The sequence below is a fragment of the Scophthalmus maximus genome, chromosome 3 (genome assembly GCF_022379125.1).
Source record: "Scophthalmus maximus strain ysfricsl-2021 chromosome 3, ASM2237912v1, whole genome shotgun sequence".
NCBI classification, from domain to species: domain Eukaryota; kingdom Metazoa; phylum Chordata; class Actinopteri; order Pleuronectiformes; family Scophthalmidae; genus Scophthalmus; species Scophthalmus maximus.
Genome location: NC_061517.1, coordinates 29374151 through 29397500, shown reverse-complemented (window position 1 = coordinate 29397500; position 23350 = coordinate 29374151). Strand labels below are relative to the sequence as shown.

General features: G+C 41.5%; 1 protein-coding gene across 4 annotated transcripts; it reads right to left on the bottom strand.

Moving 5' to 3' along the window:
• Positions 1-11176: 11176 nt before the first annotated feature.
• On the bottom strand, positions 11177-23299 carry ccnq (cyclin Q). Of its 4 annotated transcripts, XM_035644609.2 has the most exons (7): positions 19957-20368; positions 19622-19780; positions 18150-18423; positions 17168-17351; positions 14184-14316; positions 13401-13619; positions 11177-12291 (listed from the first exon to the last, which is right to left on the bottom strand). In XM_035644609.2, the coding sequence occupies exons 3-7, from the start codon at positions 18301-18303 to the stop codon at positions 12202-12204; spliced, it is 780 nt and encodes a 259-aa protein (XP_035500502.1). In that variant the 5' UTR covers positions 18304-18423; positions 19622-19780; positions 19957-20368; the 3' UTR covers positions 11177-12201. The 4 variants fall into 4 exon arrangements, with proteins under 4 accessions (XP_035500502.1, XP_035500504.1, XP_035500503.1 ...); XM_035644611.2 differs by lacking the exons at positions 19622-19780; positions 19957-20368 and adding an exon at positions 23283-23299; XM_035644610.2 differs by lacking the exons at positions 19622-19780; positions 19957-20368 and adding an exon at positions 19584-19598.
• Positions 23300-23350: the final 51 nt, after the last annotated feature.

Below are 23350 nucleotides of genomic sequence, written 5' to 3'. Positions count from 1 at the left end.
AAAGCTATAATATATCAAGTATGATGAAAAAGTCTTCTTAGTGCACCCACAGTTTTTGTCATGGGTTTTTGAGAGACTATGGGGGGTGGACGTCAGACCCTCTTGGGAAAATTTTGTACATTTAAATCCATCAATCTGGTGAACTTTGATAGCAATTTAGGAGGCAAGATCTATGAAGGACTTTATGCTCTTTTCAACAATTGAATGCTGTATCCTTACAACATTTACATGTGTTTTTTGGACACTGACCCCCTCCCACATACAAGTACAAAAAATGGCACATCATCATAATTTATTGCAAGAAAGGGCACACTAGAGGGCACTAAATCATATTTTTCCCATGTGAATGGCAGCCAATGGGGAACTTCGTCTCATTTTTGTCACTCTAGAGGGCACGTTAGCGATGCATTTTCAACCATGGGCCCCCCCCCCACCCCCCCCGAGTCTGCCAGTGACATCCATTATGCAACAATCAAAACTTTATTTTACTCTGGAAACTTAAAAGACGTAACATAACAAAAAACAAATCATGACCAACTACAATGTTACTCAGTAGAGCACCCACTCCGCCAAGAGCCAACAGTCCCCCTAAATCCAATCAAGTGCACCAAATTACACATTCTAATGGATCTCAGTCCCCTAAATATGCCAGATTTTTGGGGTTTTACAAGATCCATGCATTCTTCACTGTGAAATCAATGTGAAAAAAAAAATTGGATCCGCCCCTTTGTCTGGATTCCTTTTGTTTCATCCTTCCTAGAGGTATCGTGGATATCCATTTTAGTTTTTGCAACATCCTTCAGACAAAATAAACAAGCAAATTGACAGGGGCAAAAACATAACCTCCGGAGCTGTGGTAATAAAATGCAGCTTTATTCACCATAAATAATCAAAAAAATTATTTCTTGACACTCGTGGCACTAACAATTTTGCAAGAAGTTTATTGTAATTTAACTGTAAAAGGTAAACCTATATTTTACAAAAGCTCATCTTTTAATGGTGCTTCAAATATTAGACATATGTTCCCCAAATTGGTCAAAAACAGACAAAAATGCATGGGAAACGTTTTGAAACGGTACCACATACTGTTCAACTAGTGGGTGAAAAAACAACATTCTTAAAATGAGCTGTTCTATGGTGGAAGAACTCAGATTCACAAAACAAATGGAAGTTCCTCATTTAAAATCCTACTAAAGTAAAAGTACTTAAGTATATGCAAAATGTACATAAAGTATAAAAATTTAAAATACTGGCCATGCAGAATAATGTCACACACCAGATGAACACACACAGGTTCACCAGCTCTGCCTCCTCTCTCCAGGCTCATTTGATTTTTGATGCATGAAACATTTGCATAAATGGGATTTTATATTATTGGCTGGTGCAAAGTTGAGCTTTTCTCAATTTATACCGCACACAACATAAGCAAGGCGAAGCAACAGAACCACAATGCCCATGACGTTACCCCCATTCAAAGTGTTCTGTAATACTAATGCATCAATGTGTAAACAGCAGGAGAAGGTGAAAGTAGAGCTACTTTGAATGACCTTATACAGTTAGGTAGTTTAGCAATTTGGTACTTAGGTACAGTGCATAACTCAATGTACTTAGGTACTTCCATCCATCCATCCATTTTCTTCTGCTTATCAGAGGTCCGGCTCACAGTGGCTGAAGGCTCAGAAGGGTGTTCCAGAAGTCCTTCTCCCCAACAACACTGTCCAATTCCCCTGAGGATCCCGAGGTCTTTCCAGGCCAGATGGGCTATATAATCCCAGCAAGTTCTCTGTCTTCCCCAGGGTCTACTCTCAGTTGGGCATGCCCAGAAAACCTCCAATGGAAGGCACCCATGAGGCATTCTTATCAGAGGCCTGAACCACCTCATCAGGCTCCTTTCGCCACAAAGGAGGAGCAGCTCTGCCTCCGGATGTTTAAATGCTTCACCATAACTCTTATATTAGCGTTTGTTTTAAAACCTATGCTTGTTTGAACACTGTGGATGAGACAGACTCAACCTCAAACTTGCCCAATGAAGTGAAGTAGCAAAAACACTGCATTAAGACACAGCTGAGACCTCTTAAAGAGCACTGGAGGAGCGTGTCTTCGCTCGGGGAGTTGCTTGGCTGGTGCACAGCTCAGGGGACAAGGGGAAAGGAATCCAGTGTTGACCAACGTGTTTAGAAGCAGCAGAACCTTTATCTTCGGCTCTATGAAATCAAACAAAACAGAAGCCTGAGGTGCCATTCACTGCGGTAAAAGCTAGCACAACCTCGTAGTGAAGAACAAAGAGTCTTACGTTCAATGCAGTCCGCCCCCACCACCACCACCTTCACCAACACACACACACACACACACACACACACACACACACACACACACACACACACACACACACACACACACACACACACACAAACATACACACACACACACACACAAACACACACACACACACCAGCCCTCCATACCCACATCCCGCCAACCACATGCATGGCTATACCCAACTGGCTACTGTCACAGCTTATTATGCAGTGAGCCAGGGTAAGGAGAAAGAGGATAAATGTATTTATAGATGAATCAGATGAACTTATTAATAGATATCCTGTACACTGCAGGGAGATGGACCACAGACTCGTCCACCCAAGCAGGCGCACACACACACACACACACACACACACACACACACACACATCTTGATGAAAAGCTTTGTAGCTGATTTTATCTTCCCTCCTCTTATCTTTGACTATTCCACACCATTTCCCAGAGGCGCATACAAAAAAAATAGACATACTGTCTTTGAAGAGGAGCACTAATCTCTTTTATTATTTCCACAAATATACACAAAAACCAACCTCCTCTCTCTCCTTTCAAACACCTCACCTGGAAATAAGTGAGATCTTCTAAGAATAGGTGTTTTGCATGATTACTGGCCAAGTCATACTGTATAAATAATGTACTGTTCTACCTGCGTAAAACACTAATTCAAAACTGCGTGAACACAAAATGCTTTAACAAACCTACAGTATCTTAAAATGTGACAGCGGTGCAATGTACAATGTCGTACACATACAGGTCAGGAGCTTCAGTCAATGTTCACTCCAAACATTAAACTGGAGGAAAAAATGTGAATTCAGTAACTTTGACCAACATGATTGTTGGTGTCAGCCAAGGCTGTATGTTAGTCTCTAGAGTTGTTACTCAGAATGAAGTGAAAAACAAAAGAAGTTGTGTGAGTGATGAGCAGGGAAGCATCTCAAAATGCACAACGTCTAACCTTGAGGTGGATGTTCTAGAACAGCGGAGACCACGCCAGGTTCCTCTCCTCTCAGTCAACAACAGAAACCCGAGGCTGCAGTGACACAGACTCACCAACACTGGACAGTTGAAGACTGAAAAACCTAGTCTGGTCTGATGAATCTAGACTCCTGCTGAGGCTGCAGATGGGAGAGTCGGAATCTGGAGTCAACAGCATGAAGCCATGGATTCAACCTGATCATTGTGTGATGGGGAGTATATTCTTGAAACTCTTTGGGCCCTTTAATAGCAATTAATCATGGTTTGAATGTTACAGTCTATGAGTATTGTTTCTGACCATCTTCATCCCCCCATGGTCACAGTTCACCATCTTCTAATGGCGACTTCCTGCAGGATAATGCTCCGTGTCACAAAGTGACAAAGTCAACCTTTTGTTCTACCACGTGGTAGACCAAGAGATCGACAGCACGAATGTGAAGCTGACAAATCTGCAGAAGTGATGTGATACAGTTATGTCAACATGAATTCTGAACTGGAAAGTCATTGGTTTTGTAGGTATCTAGTTGTATGGCTAAATAAGAATTTGGATGTGATGATGTCACAAGATGAAAAGTCACGAGTGTAACAACAATTCATCCTGAATGGTACATGAATGTGTGCGTAAATTGTCATGTCATGAATGTCCATCCAGTAGTTGCTGAGAAATGTCACTAAAAGCTAAAAATGTCAACCTCATAGACTCATGATGGTGCTTGTAGCAAAGTCTCTTGCTCACCAAAATCAGAATAGCATACATTGTCTGGGAATGCTGTCTGTACCACATTATGTGCTACTAGCGTGGCTAACAAAACCCCCGGAAGCACTGTGATAGTGATAAGACCAAATGTCCCTAAACATAATAACCACAACAAGAATGCAACATGAACACATTCTGCCCTGCAGGCAGTGAGTCCATATTGTCCAGCAGAAACTGGAGAGGAGTCTTTCGGGGTTATTAGTCTACTCAGGGATGGGATTTAAATGCAGGTGGTGAACAATGTGATCAGATAAGATCCAAAAGGTAAGGCAGCAGAACAGATACAAACTCAATGATGATAATTCCCGCTGTCAGCACATCCGCAGGTACAATACAACAATACATCTCAGATCTTACATTATCACCAATATACCTCCTTTCAGCAAAAAAACTGCATTAAAAATGTCCTTTTTTTCTCCACATGATTTATCATGTAACACTTTCATACTGAATGAAGCTATGTTACACACCAATTCAATGCATTTAAAAGTAGACAAGATATCTGAGCTAGGTAGATTATTCTTATTTATGATATATAGATGCTCAAGAGTATCAGAGAAGGTAATTAAGAGTATGGAAGCTCTCATTTGTAGAAACCTGACTCGGTTACCTAGACGGTCAAACCTGTGACATTTCAGAGTTGGGACCAGGAAGCAGAGTTGCAGTCGTACATGCTTCTCTGCGCTTCTATTACAGCCCCCCCACAAAACCCCATAGAAACTGTTTCTGCCCCACGACCACTTCAACTATCTAAACCAAAGGTAAATAAAAGAGGTGTAATTCACACAAATCTCATAAAGATCAACACAAAGCCTATAAATGAACCTAAGAATAGAACAATAAAATGTGGATTATTTAATATTAGGTCACTCCCATTTAAATCTTTGTTAGTGAATGATCTGATAACTGATCAGCACGTTGATTTATTCTGTATGACTGAAACCTGGCTACAGCCAGAAGAATATGTTAGTTTAAATGAATCAACACCTCCCTCTTATAATAATACTCATATTTCTCGGACCACAGGCCGAGGAGGAGGAGTAGCAGCAATCTTCCAATCAGACTTATTACATAACCCTCGACCTAAACATAGTTTTAACTCATTTGAAAGCCTAACTCTTAGCCTCTTTCACCCAAGCTGGTAATGTCAAAAACCAGTTATTGTAGTCGTTGTTTATCGACCACCAGGCCCTTACTCTGAATTTTTATCTGAATTTTCAGACTTTTTATCTGAGTTGGTGCTTAGCACAGATAAAGTTATTATAGTGGGTGACTTCAACATTCATGTGGATGTTGCCAACGACAGTCTTAGTTCTGCCTTTAATTCGCTCATAGACTCAATTGGTTTTACTCAACATGTAAACAAACCCACTCACTGTTTTAATCACACCCTCAACCTCGTTCTGACCTATGGCATAGACATTGACAATCTAATAGTATTTCCTCAAAACCCTCTGTCCAATCACTACTTAGATACATTTGAATTCTCCATTATTAACTTTACTGAATTTGGAGAAAGGTTCTATTACAGCAGGTGTCTATCAGAAAACTCTGTTAATAAATTCAAAGAAACAGTTCCTTCGATATTTACTCTACTGCCATGTGTCGATACAGTGCAGGATCGTTATCAAAACTTTACTCCCATACAAATTGATGATGTTGTTGATAGTGCAGGAGCCTCACTACGTTCCACACTTGACACTGTCGCCCCTCTGAAAAAGAAAAAGAAGACAGTCAAACAGAGGAGGATAGCTCCATGGTTTAATGCACAGACACGTGCTTTAAAACAGACGTCACGTAGGTTAGAAAGGAAGTGGTGTTCCAATAGTCTAGATGATTCTCACCTAGACTGGAAAAAATGGTTCAATTACATACAAGAAAGCCCTCCGAAATGGCAGAACCAATTATTATTCTTCACAAATAGAGGAAAATAAAACCAACCCCAGGTTCCTCTTCAGCACTGTAGCCAGTAATCAGGTCGACAAACTTCTGGATTGTCTTAAAGACATAAAGGCCTGGATGACTTATCATTTTTTACTTCTAAATTCAGAAAAAACTGATGTCATTATACCCGGCCCTAAACACCTCAGAGAAACATTATCTGATCGTATAGTTACTTTGGACGGCATTACCTTGGCCTCCAGCTCTACTGTGAGAAACCTTGGAGTTACCTTTGACCAGGACATGTCCTAAGACTCACACATAAAACACGTCTCTAGGACAGACAGCCTTCTTTCACCTGCGCAATATCAAGAACATTAGAAACATCCTATCTCAAAAGGATGCTGAAAAACTAGTCCATGCATTTGTTACTTCTAGACTGGACTACTGTAATTCATTACTGCTAGGATGCCCCAATAAGTCTGTGAAAAGCCTCCAGCTAATCCAAAATGCCGCAGCACGAGTTCTGACAGGAACTAGAAAAAGAGATCATATTTCTCCAGTGTTAGAATTTCTGCATTGGCTTCCTGTAAAATTCAGAACAGAATTCAAAATACTGCTCCTAACCTACAAGGCCCTTAATAATCAAGCTCCATCATATCTTACTTCGCTCTGTAAATGCAGGATTACTTGTGGTTCCCAGAGTCTGTAAAAGTAGAATGGGAGGCAGAGCCTTCAGCCACCAGGCTCCTCTCCTCTGGAACCAGCTCCCAGTTTGTGTCAGGGAGGCAGATACCCTGTCTACATTTAAAGTTAAACTTAAAACCTTCCTTTTTGATAAAGCTTATAGTTAGAGCTGCTCAGGTGTTTAATAAACCATTTCTTTATTATGCTGGTATAGGCCTAGACTGCTGGGGGAACTTATATCATGAGCATCTTTCTCCCTCTCCCGTTCTCTCCTTCTCCCTCTCTCTCTCTCTCTTTATATCTCTCTCCTTCTCCCACCTTTTTCAATCTCTCTCTCTCTCTCTCTGCCCCAATGTATCTACATTACATGTCACTAACTCTGTTTTCTCTCTCTCCTAGTAGATCTGACCCCAGAGCTGCAGGATCCAAACCTGTCATTATTATTATTATTATTATTATTATTATTATTATTATTATTATTATTATTAGTATTATTATTATTACTACTATCATTATTATTAATAACATCATTGTATTTATAAGTATCCGTTTTCACTAATTATAAGTATCAGTCTGGTAGAAATTAAAGCAACTGTTATACTACCCCCCCATCCCCCGATATGTTTACAGTACATGTCACTAACCCTGTTTGTGTTTTCTATCTCTCCTAGTGTATCTCTGACCCCAGAGCTGCAGGACCCAAACCCCTCATTATTATTGTTACTATTAATATTAATATTAATATCATCCCTAATAATAACAACAACATAATTGTATTTTTTAATTATAAGTATCAGTCTGGTAGAGATTACAGCGGCGGTTGTACAACTGTCCTCTCTCTCTCTTCTCTCCTACTGTCTCTCCTCCCACCCTCTTTCTGCCCACCTCTCCTCTCTTCCTCCTCTCTCTCCTCACCCCAACCGGTCGAGACAGAAGCTCCGCCCACAACTGAGTCTGGTTCTGTCAGAGATTTCTTCCTGTTAAAAGGGAGTTTTTTCTCTCCACCGTCGCCAAGTGCTTCGCTCAGTGTGGGATTTGTTGGGTTTTCCCTGTAATATTGTAATATTGACCTCACTATGTTAAGTTCCTTGAGACAATGTATGTTGTGATATGGCGCTATACAAATAAAACTGAATTGAATTGAATTGAATTGAATCATGTAGACTGTACTTTTTGCTCCACCCTTCAGAAAGAGTGGGCACACACACACACACACACACACACACACACACACACACACTTGCTCTCTTAAATCTATTGTCTATGCATTAGGTATTAGAGCACTTGGATGATGTATAATAGGTCTGAGGATGAAGGCTACAGAGCTTTTATCAGTTCAAGGGCACTCAGAGACTGCAGGCCTTATACAACATTAACATCTCCAACTGTCATTTTGATGCAAACACACATGTACGCTGAGACGTACACACACAGCTGGTCACGTGTGTGTGACCCTCTGACGTCCCCTCAAGGCCACAGTAGAGGCTGAAGTGATGTGTGAGCAGATCAGAAACAGACAGTGCAGAGGAGAGGCATCTGAAACAGGGTGACACTAAGATAAACTCCCCTCTCACTTGCCATTTTTCCTCTTCATCTCCCTTTTCCCCTCCTCGTCCCTACCTCCATCCATCCACAAAATGTTTCATCTCCTTAACCTGTCCACCTCCGCTCCACCCATGTCACTCTCTTTTTTCTTCCCGTATACTCCTCCAACTTCTTCCCTCAGTACTCCTTCCCATCCGATGGTTAATTTATGGAGTCTGGCTGAACACGCACCCTCTCCATTATTAATACAACATTAGGGAGACAGAGGAAGGAGGAGCGAAAGGGAGACGAGGAAGGAGAAGCGAGGAGACGCAGAGGAGAGGAAAGGAAAGATGTGGGAAACAATGAAGAGGACAGAGGGCGAGGAGCAAACAAGTGGAAGGAGGCTGAGGGAGACAGGGAGATGGAGGGCAAAAGAGATGGAGATGGACAGAAAGAGAGAAAAAGGTGAGAGAAGATGACATGAATGGGGCAAATGAAGAGCAGCCAGGAGAAAGACAGACAGATTTCGCCCCAACAGCTACAAGAGGGAGTAAAAACCCCCCCCACAGTGGAGTTGGAGGAGAGTGACAGATGAGGACGGAGAGGAATATTGTATAACGTGGGATGCTGTTGGGATGCACGCAGCGTCTCTTGTCCCGCGAAGAGAGGCAGAATGCATGAGAAGAACAGGGCGGGTGAAGGGAAAAGACAGACAGAGAGACTCAGATGTGTCAGCATTGATCATTTGACTACGATTCCTTTATCCTGGACACAAATACACACACTGGTACTTGTATTTTTGTGAGGACACTCATAGAAATAATACATTCCCTACGCCCGTTTCCTTAACTTTAACCATCACAACTAAATCCCAAACCTCCACCATAACTTAAACCTAAACCTAAAACCAAGTCAACCCTTTCTGGACCGGCCAAAATGTCCTCACACTCTACGGTCCATTACTCTCTCTCTCTCTCTCTCTCTGAAACCTCTTTTTGGCATTTTAAAGACGGTGTTTTTCGACTGTGGGGAGGTTTGTACGGAGACTGCTTTTATTTTTGGTGCTGGCTACAGAAAACAAGATGCGAAGAAGTGGCCGTTGTTGAATTTTGTTGTTGGTCAGGCCATACTGACGATTTATAAAAGCAGGAAAGACATGATAGAAAATGTGTCCGGACACGAGCTGACACACATGTAGTGTCTCTGGTGAGAGCCAGAGGGAGAGTGGACTTCAGGTTCCACTCTCTGATGAACGACATGCAGGAGTTTTTGATCCAGTGGTGTTTCACTACGGTTTTTATGATTTGATTTATTCAGTACATTCATTTTTTTTACCGTGATGTTCTCTGGTAAATTTTAATAAAAGTTGTTTTTAAAAAATCCCAAAAAAAAATCTCTCTCTCTCTCTCTCACACACACACACACACACACACACGCATGCATGCACGCACACACACGCACACACATGCATGCACACACACGCACACACACACACGCACGCACGCACGCACGCACGCACACACTTGACAGGCAGACCTGATTTCACAAGATAAATGCAAAAAGGTAAGTAAGCCTACTAAAAATACTCAGGTCTGAGAAGCTTTGTACAGCAAATTAAAGCAACCTTTAACATTCACACTCTTTCAGCAGAAATACGTGTCAAAGTCAAACATATTTTGATGATTAACAACAGCGATGGCGGAGTTTTCATAACTCATACAGCAGCAGTGTCACAGCTTCGTGTCATCACATCCCCACAAAAAAAAAAAAATCAGGGGACGGTGTCCTCGAGTCACCTTAACACTCAGTTTGTTTTTACACTCCACTGAGGCCGATCACATCACAAAGCCAGGACTACCTCCAAGCTATCTGGGCTCTTAGCCCTGGGCCGCCACGCTGCTTCACACCGGTGTGCTCACAGATGGGCTCTTTTGGGTTTATCGACAAGTGAACCTCAGTCTGAAGGGATAATGCATAGGATCATCTATATTCCTCTATATATAAAAGAATAGACCACAGCGACCAATGCTTTTTTTTTTGATTATTGTGATTATTCAGTTTGGTCTGTCAAATTTACAAAGAGATCAATAACATGTAAACCTACAAGCATGTATACATAAAAAGAAGCGTAGGCAACAAAACATAAATGAATCCATTGAAAAAATGAACAATAAAAGCACACACCTCTTCCAAGGCTAATGCCCCATCGAGCCATGTGAAAGAAAGTGATCTCTGCCCATTTATGTGGATCTGTTCCAAAATGTAATGGGTTCTTCCTCGGGGCATGCTCCACACCTCCGCAAAATTTCATGCAAATTGGTCCGGTAGATTTTTTGCAGAAACCTGCTGACAGACAAATGCCAATAAAAACCTAACATCCTTGGCAGAGGTAACGTTTTGCCTTTTGCCCATTTGCACTTTAGAACAGTTTTTATATTAAAGGATCCTCTGTGGGTGTGTTTTTCAAGCAGCCCATGAAACGCCTTTTCAAGTCCTCAGATTTCCCCTTGATTGCAAATGTTATTTGTTTCATATGCAGTAAAGGCCAATTGGTGCAAAGAACAATTATCTTTTTGTAAACTCTCAGTCATTGAGTTAAATACAGTACAGTGGAAACATACCAAGTGAAGATAATCTAGAAAACAACAGAATACCAGTCATCATCAACACAAAAGCTTTTCCAAGAAATCACTCATAAGCAATCACATTACCCTTCTACCTCCTAATAGCTCATGTCTCGTCTAGGGGTTCAGATTGATCTTATGTAACTTAAGACAGGTTCCAATTAACACTATATTGGAAATATGTGAACTCAGCATTAAACTCAACTGTGTGTGGGTTTCTTCTTTTACCTTAACCTGAAGCGCATTGGTTCCTGAGGAGAATGTGAATCTGTGTGGGGGTTCATGGAAACAATGGAGCTCAGTTGAATTACATACATCTGGCTTTGATAATACTACAATACTATTTTCAACTCATTGTTGGTTTTGATTACTTCATGGGAAGTAATTACACGTTGAATATGACCAGACATAACTTTCAAACGGCATAGGGCACATCCTGCCTTCTGAATTTATTTTGAGCAAAGCACAGTCTCGGACAGAACAGCAGAAACATTTTTCATCAGCTCGCTCCTACTCAAATCATAAACTGTCTTTTGACTAATTCATGAAAAGATCTCTGGAGACGGCAGCACTGCAAAAACACCATGAAAAGACTTGCTGAACCACATCTGCCACATGCTACAATATCATCAACCTGATATCTGACAACAGATGATGAAGAGGCCATTAAGCCCATTCATGCGTCACATTTGAGTATACCTTTACAATAATACACAATATTACAACATGAATCCTAAGAATTGAAGACAGGTATTTGTGTCCAGTACAGAATATCAATTTTCCTTGTTAGTATGTAGATTTATGCATCAAGGTGGTCTGGATGCAAATCACACATTCAAAACTTCTCCTTAACTACATTTGTATTATACTCTAGTTTTATCTAAATGAACAAATGTGCATAGATGGTGCCGTCTAACAACAGATATCTAACTGACTGATACCATTCCCATGCATTTGGATGGATTTGTTGGTATTATTGGTGAATTACTTATAACAACCGTCTGATAAATGAAAGAGTATCCAATCCAATTCATACAGTGGTATTTGTAGTTGACACGTCAAGTGTGCCGTGTGGAGAGATGGCAGAGATGATTCGGAGATGCAGCTGGTGCTGATGATATATTCCAGAGCACATCAGTGTACCGCAGGGCTGAGACGTCAGAGACCAGGGAGCAAGAAATGTCTCCCCTGGGTGGCAGGAATCGGCAGTGCAGGTGTGTTTTTGGTCACAGCTCGCAGACTAAGTGGGGCAATACAAAGTGTTCACTCACTCACTCACTCACTCACTCACATACACACACAACACTGAACAAAATGTGCACAGGCACACGTGTTCTCGCTGCGATGAAACAAACTCAAGTAAACATTCCCACACAAGACAGACAACCCAACTCTGTATGCGTCTCTCATGTGCAGGTCTTGATCTCGTGTCTGTTAAATACACTTGGCATCCATGTCGTAGAGCTGAAGAAGGTCCGAGATCACGGCGTCGATGTCGGCTTTGGTCGCGTCCTCACACAGCACCTACACAGACACAGACACAGACACAGACGCACACACACACCTTGCATCAAAAAAACAGTGGACATCAAAGGCCCACACACCATTTCGAACGACCTAGATTTCATTGCCTTGGAACTGAAGAGTGAAACCGAAACAAATCCTGACTCTGTTCCATTTGCATTTGGATTCAGTGATTTATAGAATCCGAGCTCTAACAAGAGAGACCTCATTTGTAAAAATAGTTTGACAAAGGAAAGCTATAATTGCCACCACCTTTCAATGAATACTTAACACTCAGGAGGCACTGGCTTTGGGGACTGGCTGAAGCCGGATGCTTAGGTGGGCTGTGACTTTGGTTCGAGAGCACTATGGTACAAAGACGTAGGGCTGCTGCTGCTGTTGTGACTGTTGTCTGTCCGTCATACTATATAAGTTCCCTTATGGACTAATTTGAATATTGCAAATTTGTCCTTGTTGCAAATAGTTAAACCTTTCAAAACAACACAATTGACCGGGATGAATGAAACAAAAAATGTCTTATTTTGGGGAAAAATAGCTGCATGAGATCTCACCAGGTGGGTGGAAGCAGCTTATGGTGTAAACAAGTTCAACTACTTCATCTGACATTTTTTTAACATGTTATAACTATTGTATGTTGCTACTTGTGTCAAATTGACACTTCAGCTATTTACAGTGCACATTCTAACTGTCTCTGGTCCCTGGATGTTCAATTGCTTTTATTGTTCATAATTCAACACTTGAACAGATTATTCATTTGCTTTTACCTCTGCACTTCATTTAGTTTGTTCTGTTCACCTGGTCACAGTGCAGTCAACTTCAGCTTCAGATTAATACAAAATTGCTTTTATTGTTACAATTCAACTGAGGCTCCAGTGCTCTTCAAAGAACTAACTCATCTACAGTTCAACTGCTTTCAGTGTTTACTCAGCGGATGACTTTTTAACGGATCAAATACTGGATTTACAATCATCAGGGGGCCATAGAGACTAAATGCTAATGTTGCCCTGTGTCTGTTGGTAACCATTTGTTAACACGTTTCCGAAAAACATTTAACTTTACAATTTCAGGTATATAGCCCCTTTCTATTGCTTGTTCACATGCACACACACCTGCCACCACTCCTTCTCTCCAACAGGTAGCTCCACTCCGTAGCTGTTTAGAGCCAAGTACAGCGTTGCTATGGCAATGTGTTGAGGTGTGTGACGGATGCACATGTCTCCATGGTAACAGTCTCTAAGCAATGCCCAGGAAGTCTCAGCCACTGGGGTTCGAGACCAGGCGTGGCGGTTCACCAGCGACTTCACAGACAACAGGTAGTGGAGTACATACTGAAGAGAGAGAGAAATACTGTTACATGTTCCATACGTCTGGCGGCAACTCAAATTGTTTCTGTTAGCTTTGGCAGTAAGTTAATAATGCGTGCAGGGGTGACCAAACGATCACAGATAAGTTCAAATCATTTTTATTGACTTTTCTGCATGAGATACTGAACTACAACTTCTGGATCACTGAATGCCAGGCTCAGGTAAAATAAGGATACTAGAAGGGGGCTTGAAGAGCACATACCTTAACCAAGGCTAATTGGCCACTTTGTCACCATGTAGCATGTACTGAGATCATTTACATCAGACATATAAACATTGCCTGAAATTTTTGAATCATGCCAGTAGACAGTGAAAAAAAGAAATCCACAATCAGCCCTTTAATCATAATTAGAAAAAGCTCAGATCAACACTTGAAGTCAATATTTGAAAACACCTCTTTGATCAAATTGTACAGCGACTGTACACAAACATATTGGGACAACCATGACAACCTCAGACAGTAACAGAGACAGACAGGAAGGCTCCACACTAATCAGGGGGGACTATGTACACAATACTCACACCTACCTTGTGAGGGTGCTCGAAGGAGACGTGGAAGTTGAGCTGTCGGAGGATGAGGAGCTCACACTGCACAACGCTGTCCCTCAGGTCCCAGAACTCCTTATCACATTCTAGAGGAGTGCAGCCACTGTTGAAATACCTGCGAGGGAGGAACAGAAGGTGAGGTAGAGAGCGAGAGGGAGGTTAAGGCAGGGAGTGTCCGAGGTGACCACTCGGAAAAGTGATTGATGAGTAAAAGACTGTTGTCCTGTTCAAAATACAATAAAACACAGAATTATTATCGTTATAATAAGTAATAGTATATAATAATAGTATAGTATATAATAATAGTATTCCGAGCCACTTCAGTTAGAGTGAACTGCATTTAACTTTATTTTCATTTCATATCTAAAGACTTACACTTTCAACCACTAATGGGCTCAACTGACTGAATTGACAATTTGTCTAAATATTGTCTAAATATTGGCGAGATATTGGCCAGTGTGGCTACACATACCATTGTAGACACACTGACAGATATGTTACTAGTCATCTGTTTTTTACTATCATTTAATGTGCCAACCAATTATTTTAGTGATAGTTATTTTTTATTATATCACCAAGTTCCCAAAGTTAAAGGCACCTTTAAATGTCTTGTCTTGTTTCTGAATTATATACAACTTTTCTTTTACAAATAAAAATCACATATGCAATTAGGGGCATATGCTATTAAAAGTGGCCTTCTGCAGTATCCACATGAATGATGTTTTGACTTTGTGTGTATGTGCAATTATTAACTGTAAGTACATGTACGTATTAAAACTGTCTTATAATAAATTATGTTGGGAAAAACTGAGTGAACGACCAAAGTTCAGCTTTTTAACCAACATGGGTGAAAAAACCTCAGCGCTCACAACAACCAACAGTTTGAACAGAAAGCTCTTTGAAAAATGATCAAACCTAAGTTATGGTAAAGATTTCATGGCTGATCATGTGAAATCCAAAATGGAATTACAGCTTTAACACTTAAGATGTTAAAATGTGTTCAACACATCACGTCTTAATTTCACTGGTTTCAAATAAAGATGTATTTGGTGCTTTTCTTAGTCTATGATAGTGCAGCGACAACTTTGAGCTCCATACAGAATAGTGCGTAAATTGTTACAATATTCCACAAGCACGACATAGGAAAAAAAGAAAGAGAGAAAAGGGGGGAGAGGAAAAATAAAAATGGCAAGGGGAACTAAGGGGAATGCCTGTCTAACTACCAATTCACCTGACAGCCCAGCACTACTTGTAATTGTTGAGTGAGCTGTTGAGGAAAAGAAATAACCATATATTCACCATCCTTCTCTGTAGGTGAAATGTTTCAGTTGGCTCTGTGAACCACAGCTTCACTGAAGGAGCTTCACCTTTTCTTTTCTTTTTACAGAATTTAAGTAAAGTTTTAGGAGTCTGTAGGAGACATGTTTTTTCTCAAATGTTATGATATTCTAAATATAATAACTGTGGGATTTGGCTCCAGTGGGAATCTCAGTAGACTGGAGAAGGTGCTGAACATTTTGGTCCAAGGACTTTCTACTTTGGGGTTCTACAAGAACTGTGGGTTAAAGTGGCAACCCACATTTGTCACACAGGAAGGAAACAATGGGAAATATTTTATAGAGTTTAAGAACAATAGTAGCCTGCCGTAGCCAGACTAATACCAAAATGCGTATGAGTCCACCATGTCTGTGAACGGTTGTTGCTTTTTGTGGGAAAATGCAATAGGCTTATTACCAAGCAACTGCGGTCTCGTCTGGTCTTGCCTGTCATGCCAACTACACACGACGAAGAGAGACATGAGCAGTCAAAAAAGAAAACTGGACTAAAAAAATCGCCACCATGCACAAATATTTGGAAGGGGGATTTAATTCTTAAATGGTTTGCTTTGTTGAGCACCTGTAACTGTGGTCAGAGTCCTAGTCGACTGCTGCACTGCAAAGTGTATGCAAGTCTCATTTGGGGTTTAGCTCCCTGCTAGCGCATCTGTTTTACACACCAGAGGTCGTGAGTTCAAGTCCACCCTTTGACACATGAACGAGGCAGCTTTTTTCTGAATAGGTGCATTACTAAATGCATTTTAATAATTAAAAATAGAGATGTGGTAAAATAAACTTTGATTACCTTTATATATTTCATTAATATAGAAGCTATAAATGGTTAATTAAATGATTGGGTTAAAGTATCCTATTGGTGAAAGTGCACGGTCACAATCTGGCCTTCTGGTAGTGAGGAGAATATTTTTGTGGCCCTCCCTATCATCAAAGTTGCCCATCCCTGGTCTAAATGCTTTGTGGAGCCACTGCATAACGTTCAAATTCACCACACTCTGGCTGCTCTTCATAATTACATCCAGCCTTTGCAGACTTTAAAACTACAGTGTAATATTTAGAAGAACTTATTCACAGAAATTGAATATATTGTCCAGAACTATGTGGTCACGTATGTATAATCACCTCCAATGAAGAACCAATGTTTTTTCGTCAACTTTGAATGACTTGAATATAGTTACATGAGCACACTAACTCCGTGTAAGTTTCTAAGTTTGATATGTCGTGTTGAATACGGTTTCAAAAAACGGTATAGAATATCCTGATTCGCATAGAATTTTCAGCGCTGCCAGAACCCGGAAATTGAATTAGCGGTGCGCCACCATAAAGTGTCCCTGTCGGGTACTCAGTTGGTTATGGTTTACAACTTTACAACCAGATGCAGCCAGAAAAGTACAAAAATTACAAACTGGGGCTTCAAAAGCTCAAGACAGAAATGCTTCTGTTCACAAGTAACATTAAACATCTGAGAGCAGCGTCTGCCAAATTGCTCATAGGACTTGGATTAGGTAACGTTGTTTGCGTTGCGCTTTTTGCTTTAGTAGCATGCAGTTTGTTGAAGTATCTTGTGCTCAGTGCCCTTACAGCACTGCACGCTGCAGGTAGTACCCACTACCCACTCGTAACCAATCATCTTACCTGTGGCTTACATTGATGATGTCACGGGCCCTGATGTGCTGCTCCTCCACTTTGCCAGCCAGGTACAGGCAGCTCATGGCCACCAGGTAGGGTTCATAGGCACGCATGCTGACATGCTCAAAGAAACGGTGGTACAACACACACGCTGTGGCCACGGGCACCGAGCGCATTCCCAGCTTCACTCCTGAGCAAGGAAGGAGGGAGAAGGAGACAACGCTTTAATCAAGGATACACTCAAAATCCATCCGTGTTTCATCTTCTTCTCCACGCATATTCATATGGTGCCGATCTATTCAGTAAGTTTGACTGCGGCTCCGATTAACGCACTGAATTGATATTTATTGTCACTTCATTATTCCTTTCAGTCACACATTCTGGTTCAGTGACGAACATCTGGGCGGCACTTCAGAGTTCTTGACCCGGGCTGGTAAAATTACGCTTCAAAACGTCTATTTCTCACTCACTCACTCACAATCTTTGTTCACCACGACACACTGAAGTTAACAATCACCACTGTACAGACATGGGCTGAACAAGCTGAGTAAGTGCTTGTTGGTGGATCTGATGTGTTCTGAATTCAACAATAGAATGACTAGGAAAATCAAGCACACGTTAAATAGACATATACTGTGATCGGATCTGATCTGCAGCAGCCCACCAGGTTTCTACTGTAGAAGTCCATTTGCGACTGAACATGACAAAAATGACATAATGAAAATCAACCATACACATAAGTGAAACGTGTGGTAAGCACATTTAACCTGTTGAGATGAGTCAAAAATTATAACTCACTTAAGACATATTCACAGTTATATATTATTCCATTTTTTTTATTATATTCAAGTCCAAAGTATAACAGTCGACTTAATTTGATTTAGGGACTATAACATTTCAATTTATTTATCATATATTTCATCATGCATAACTGTTAATGTTTAGTCCTCTTTTCCTATGAGAAGCTGCCTTCCATGCCGCAGATTACCTGTCTCCATGATGAAGCGACAAACGCGAAAGTGTGTCTTCGTGTCCCGGGCGGGGTCGGCCTCTGCCTCCCCGCCGGAGGAGGAGTCCCTCCTGCCGCCGAGCCACGACGGTCCGCCCGGGGTCCCGGGCAGCCGAGAGGACGGACCCTCCATGCCTCGTCCAGCTCACAGAGCGACTGGCCCGACGAGAAGATCCGGCTCTCAGCCGGGAGTCGGGTGTAAACTCACCACACGCACGACCGGGAAGTGATGCCACGCCAGGGTTCTACGCTCCTGCATGAGAGGAGCATACGGGAGACGACGGAAGAGGAAAGCGAAGAAAGTAAGACGCCAGTTCCTACCACCTCCAGTCCATTCTGTGAGGCGCACACGTCCACCGGAAGGAAAACACTCATATTCTTCTTCTTGTTCCTTTCTCTGAGGGGTGGCAACCAGCGCTGAGGCGCATTACCGCCACCTAGTGTGTTGGAGAGTGAGTTATCCACCCAGGTGGATCCACCAAAACAAACCAAAAACTAAATTAATAATTATTGACTTAATGAGTCAATAAATTAAATTATTTGTATAAGTCCTGTCTCCTACAAATAATGGAAAAGACTTTCATATCCCAACAGTTATATTTACGGTTAACAATTTCCAAAATAAATTTCGTTTGCGAATCTGTTTCGAGAGGAGAGACTCATTTTTAATTTTTAATTTAAAAATGTAAGCAGTGTGAAAAAATCTATACATCATTCTTAGAAACAATATTTTTACACGGCATACTTACAAAGGCAAAGTTGGCCCTTATCTAATTACTACTGTGCAAAATTTCCACTGTTAATATTTCATGTAAATTCTTAATATTTATTATTCATATTCTCTATATTTTTTGCAATTCGTATATTTTTTACATTTGTTTGTGTATTTATTGCTGTGGCGCACCTGAATTTCCCCGGTTTGGATAAAGTATCCATCTATCTAACACCGGTTTAATTTTTCATAGTAAAAGTCTTAGGAGCCACCTGACAATAAGGCAGAGATCCTCCTAGTCGCACTGGCAAGTAGTGGCACCTTTGTGGCATCTAGTGTCACTCCATGACACCTACTGACACTTCTGTGGCAACTAGTGGCAAAGTAAATATTAAGAAATATTCAATATTGTTTTGTGCCTTCATCATGGAGACAATGCTATTATGACAGTAAAAAACTAAGCGAGAAAGAGAGCACAGCTACTAGGATACGCATAATATGTATAATTTTATACTAAGATGTCACAAAAAAGAAAGTTGAAAAAGTTTGCCAATAAAAATTTGAAGACAATATGGTCAATCTTTTGCTCAGGATTGTATTTTTTATTTATCAGTTGGCCTTCATGTAGGTAAACTTATCGCTAAATTCTGTTAAACCTGTGTTCACGAATTTATAGTGACTTAACACAATTTTATTCTTACAGTTGTGAAAACATTCCAGAAAATGTAGCCCGCCCTACTTGACTTGACGAGTCTTGCAACAGCCGACAGAATGCCACAGGCCAGTCACTGAAGTGCCACAAGCTGCCACAGAGGAGCAACAGGTTGCCACCAAGATGCCACAAGCTGCCACAGGTTGCCAGGCAGTGCCACTAGGAGGATCTCTGTGTCACTCCCACCTGAAGGACATGGGACAGAGAAATAAACATAGACATTCAAATTTGCATTTGGAGAATATGTATCTACAAACACAGTCCACAAACTCATTCATCAGGTCAATTAAACAGTTGTTCCCAGTGTTCTTTCCCCCCACGAGTATCATTGAGTGTGTTGCCATGCAACGAGTCAACATTACCTGACTCGGGGAGAAGGTTCTGGCTGCAGCTGTGGAGCTCCACTACACCGGAACACTACAATAAGGAAGTAGCTGGGTATTTTTGTTTTTTGTGATCCTTTTTTTTTTACGGGTCTAGTGTGTGCTATGTTGAAATTTGTTTTGTTGTTATTCATTTTTTTCTTTTTGTTATACTTATATTCATTTACTTATTTTTCGATCGTTTGAAACAAAGATACAAATCAAATCAAATTCTTGTTAAGAGAGTTTTGTGGACTTTTTCAAGACGCCATCATCAACCTTTCGAGTGATTTATCCCCCTACAGCTGTTCCCTCACACACAGAATACCAAGCCCAGAGGTTTGGAAACGTGGAAGGCCACTTATTTCCTAACCTTACAACGGAAGATGAAACACAGTATATGATGTTGACAATGGCTTTCATCAACCTATTGCCCCCAGATGATTCAGAATATTACAAGTATCACTAGCTTCTGGATCATCTCAAGGTGGACCCTGCTCGACACCTGGCTTTAGCATATGCCAATGCTCCTAAACCCTTCACATGTGCACCTAAGCCCTGGATGAGAGATACGGTCAGCCGTTAGCTCAGAAGGAAATTAAGTGTGGACCTTCCAAAATATTCTCCATGGAGATGGGGTCGCATTTGACAATTTCGCCCTGCAAATCCATTCATTGGAAGGACTGCTTCAGACCCTGAGGAATGAAGGCTATGCTGAGCTCTCTTGTGGGTCACACGTGGAAGGGCTCATTGAAAAACATCCTGCTGACCACTACTGTCAGTTTAAGAGGTATATAATGATTCTTAATGGGTGACATATTGTGCAAAAAGAAATCCAGGCGTTTTAGTCAGAGGGAGAAAAGAGGAGCAGCAGGAATGGACAGTATGAGAACACTGATGCCTTTTCTGAACATTAGAGCATGTAAACCTTTTTTCAAAATTATGTACCTGAATATGAGCATAATATGTCACCTTTAAGTCACTCGCTTTGTCTCATAACCTACTTGACTTCTCAGCCTGGCTACAACAGGAAGTCTGATGTCAACCATGTAGAGAACGCCCCTTGCCTAACTAGAAAGATAATTCTAGGAGGCCAAAGCCCCAGAGAGGGACTGCTACAGTGTTGCATGGCAGAGAAATATAATCCAGCGAAGGCACAGCTGCACATATTCCCACATCTGCTCCAACCCTGAAGAAGCAGCAGAAATTATTCTGCCCCTACTGTCAGCAAACAGATCACTTCTTATATTTTGTATTACCTAGCCAGTACGATCCACTAGGCTATATCTTCCCTTACACCACCAATACAAAGGTACTGGTCCAGCGCCTGTGGGACAAAGACCGGAACTGGGATGACCCTTTACTCCCAGACATCTTCCTACAAGAGTGGAACTGTTGGGAAGCAGAACTCCCAGACCTTCCCAGAATAACCCTTCTCAGAGGCTACTACTCCAGTGATGTTAAAAACCAAATTACAGCTTCTGTGACGCCTCAGAGCATACTTAAGGTGCTGTAGTATATGTATGTCAGTGGAGCCCAGGTCACTGACCTACAACACAAGGAGTCAATATTGCCCATTGAGAAAACTGTCCTGTGGTCAGACTCCACTACTGTTTTGAACTGGATCAAGCCAGACTCCTACAGATATAAAATATTTATAGGCACCAGAGTGGCTGAAATCCAGGACCTCACCTGGCAGCACACCTGGCAGTTATGTCAATTCTACCAATAACAGCCAAGTTCAGTTGCTCCAGATTCAACACCCAAGTGGATCTACCAATAACCCAGCAGATGACATAACAAAATGCAAGTCTCTTCAGAAATTGGTCCCTCCGTCAGCTCTGAAATTAGTGGCCCCAGCAACCGACAGGAAAAGAGACAGCAAATTTGCCTTCTGTGCACTAACCCAAACCACTACCAGTCCTGACTCCTGTGTGCCTTGATGTGACCAGATTTCCATCTACCAAGCCCTGTTGGAAGCTACAGTCCAGGGTGTTCATGGGGCAGCCCATCCAGCTAGGGCTCCTACTGCAAAAGACTTCGGAGAAGCGGAGAGGATCATCCTGCAACGGGCACAACTAAACAATTTCAAGGAGGAAATTAAAAATCAGCAGACTCAGCTGCCTCGCTCCTGAGTTTGACAATGCAATGCAGTTGGTTGGACTAGGAGGACGTCATCGCCAAACCACTCAGCAAGACACAGAAACTCTACACCAAATAGTCCTAGACCCAAAACATCCAGTCACCCAGCTCCTTATCAAGCCTTATTATTGATGAGTAATTATGTCGCCTTGGACCAGAGAGGGTCTTTTCAGAAATCGGAAGATGGTACTGGGTGCTACGTGGACAGCAGGCAGTCCGTCACTGCCAACATAACTGATGATGTAGACAATAGCGTGCAAAGGCTGTCACACCCAAGATGGCAGACTTACCACCTGCTCGGCTATGCACCCAGCCAGGCTTTTGTTCCAGTGGAATGGATTGCTTTGCTCAATTTTCTGTGAAACTAGGCTGCAGAGCTTAAAAAAGATGGTGCATCATGTTTAAATGCTTGACAACTAGGGTAGTAGACCTGGATCTCCTTCACAATTTAGATTCAGACTCCTTTTCTGATGGCTCTACAGCGCTTTATTGGGATAAGAGGGAATGCAACTTCAACTCATTAGTGACCACTGAACCAATTTCAAAAGGAGAAAGGGAGCTACACAGGGCCTTCTCCGACCTGGCTCCAGACCTTCAAGCAGAGCTTGTTAAGCAGCAGATCCATTTTAAGTTTAATCCACCTAATGCACCACACTTGCGAAAATACGCTTGTCGCTTTAATCGATGCGCATATGTAAATGGACTGTATTTATAAAGCGCTTTTCTAGTCATATACACGACTCAAAGCGGTTTACAGGAAAGTCACATTCACCCTTTCACAATCATTCATACACGACTCTTACATCCCAAAAATGTGCGACTATTAACCACACATTTTTCGGTCACATTCATACACTGTCGGAAGAGCCGTCAGAGGCAAGTTAAGGTTAAGTGTCTTGCCCAAGGACACAACGGTGGCGGAAGCCGGGATCGAACCGCCAACCTCCGGGTTGGGGGACGAACGACTCAACATCCCGCCCTGTATCACGTGTGCTGCCACAAGAGGGCACTATGACCTTACTAATCATTCCTGTGCAAGTCAATCTGTTGTCATTTCTGTTTATTGACCAGTGGTGCTATTATTTGTAACGCTAGCTTTTCTAAACTTAATTATAACAATAAGTAGCATTATTATTATTATTTTATTATGGTCACTTTCATTATATTCTGATTTCTACCAGTACCTTTCAGTGGCCTTGTTAGTTTTGATCTTAACAGCTTTAATCCTTATTTTATTCAGCTTCCTGTAGAC

Bases quoted from the DNA above. Each gene is read 5' to 3' on its own strand.
- ccnq (XM_035644611.2), bottom strand. From the start codon at position 18,303: ATGGAGGGTCCGTCCTCTCGGCTGCCCGGGACCCCGGGCGGACCGTCG. The intron at 17,352-18,149 runs GTAATCTGCGGC...TTCCTTGCTCAG, and splicing joins TCGCTTCATCATGGAGACAG to GAGTGAAGCTGGGAATGCGC. The intron at 13,620-14,183 runs GTAGGTGTGAGT...CTCTCTCTTCAG, and splicing joins CCTTCGAGCACCCTCACAAG to TATGTACTCCACTACCTGTT.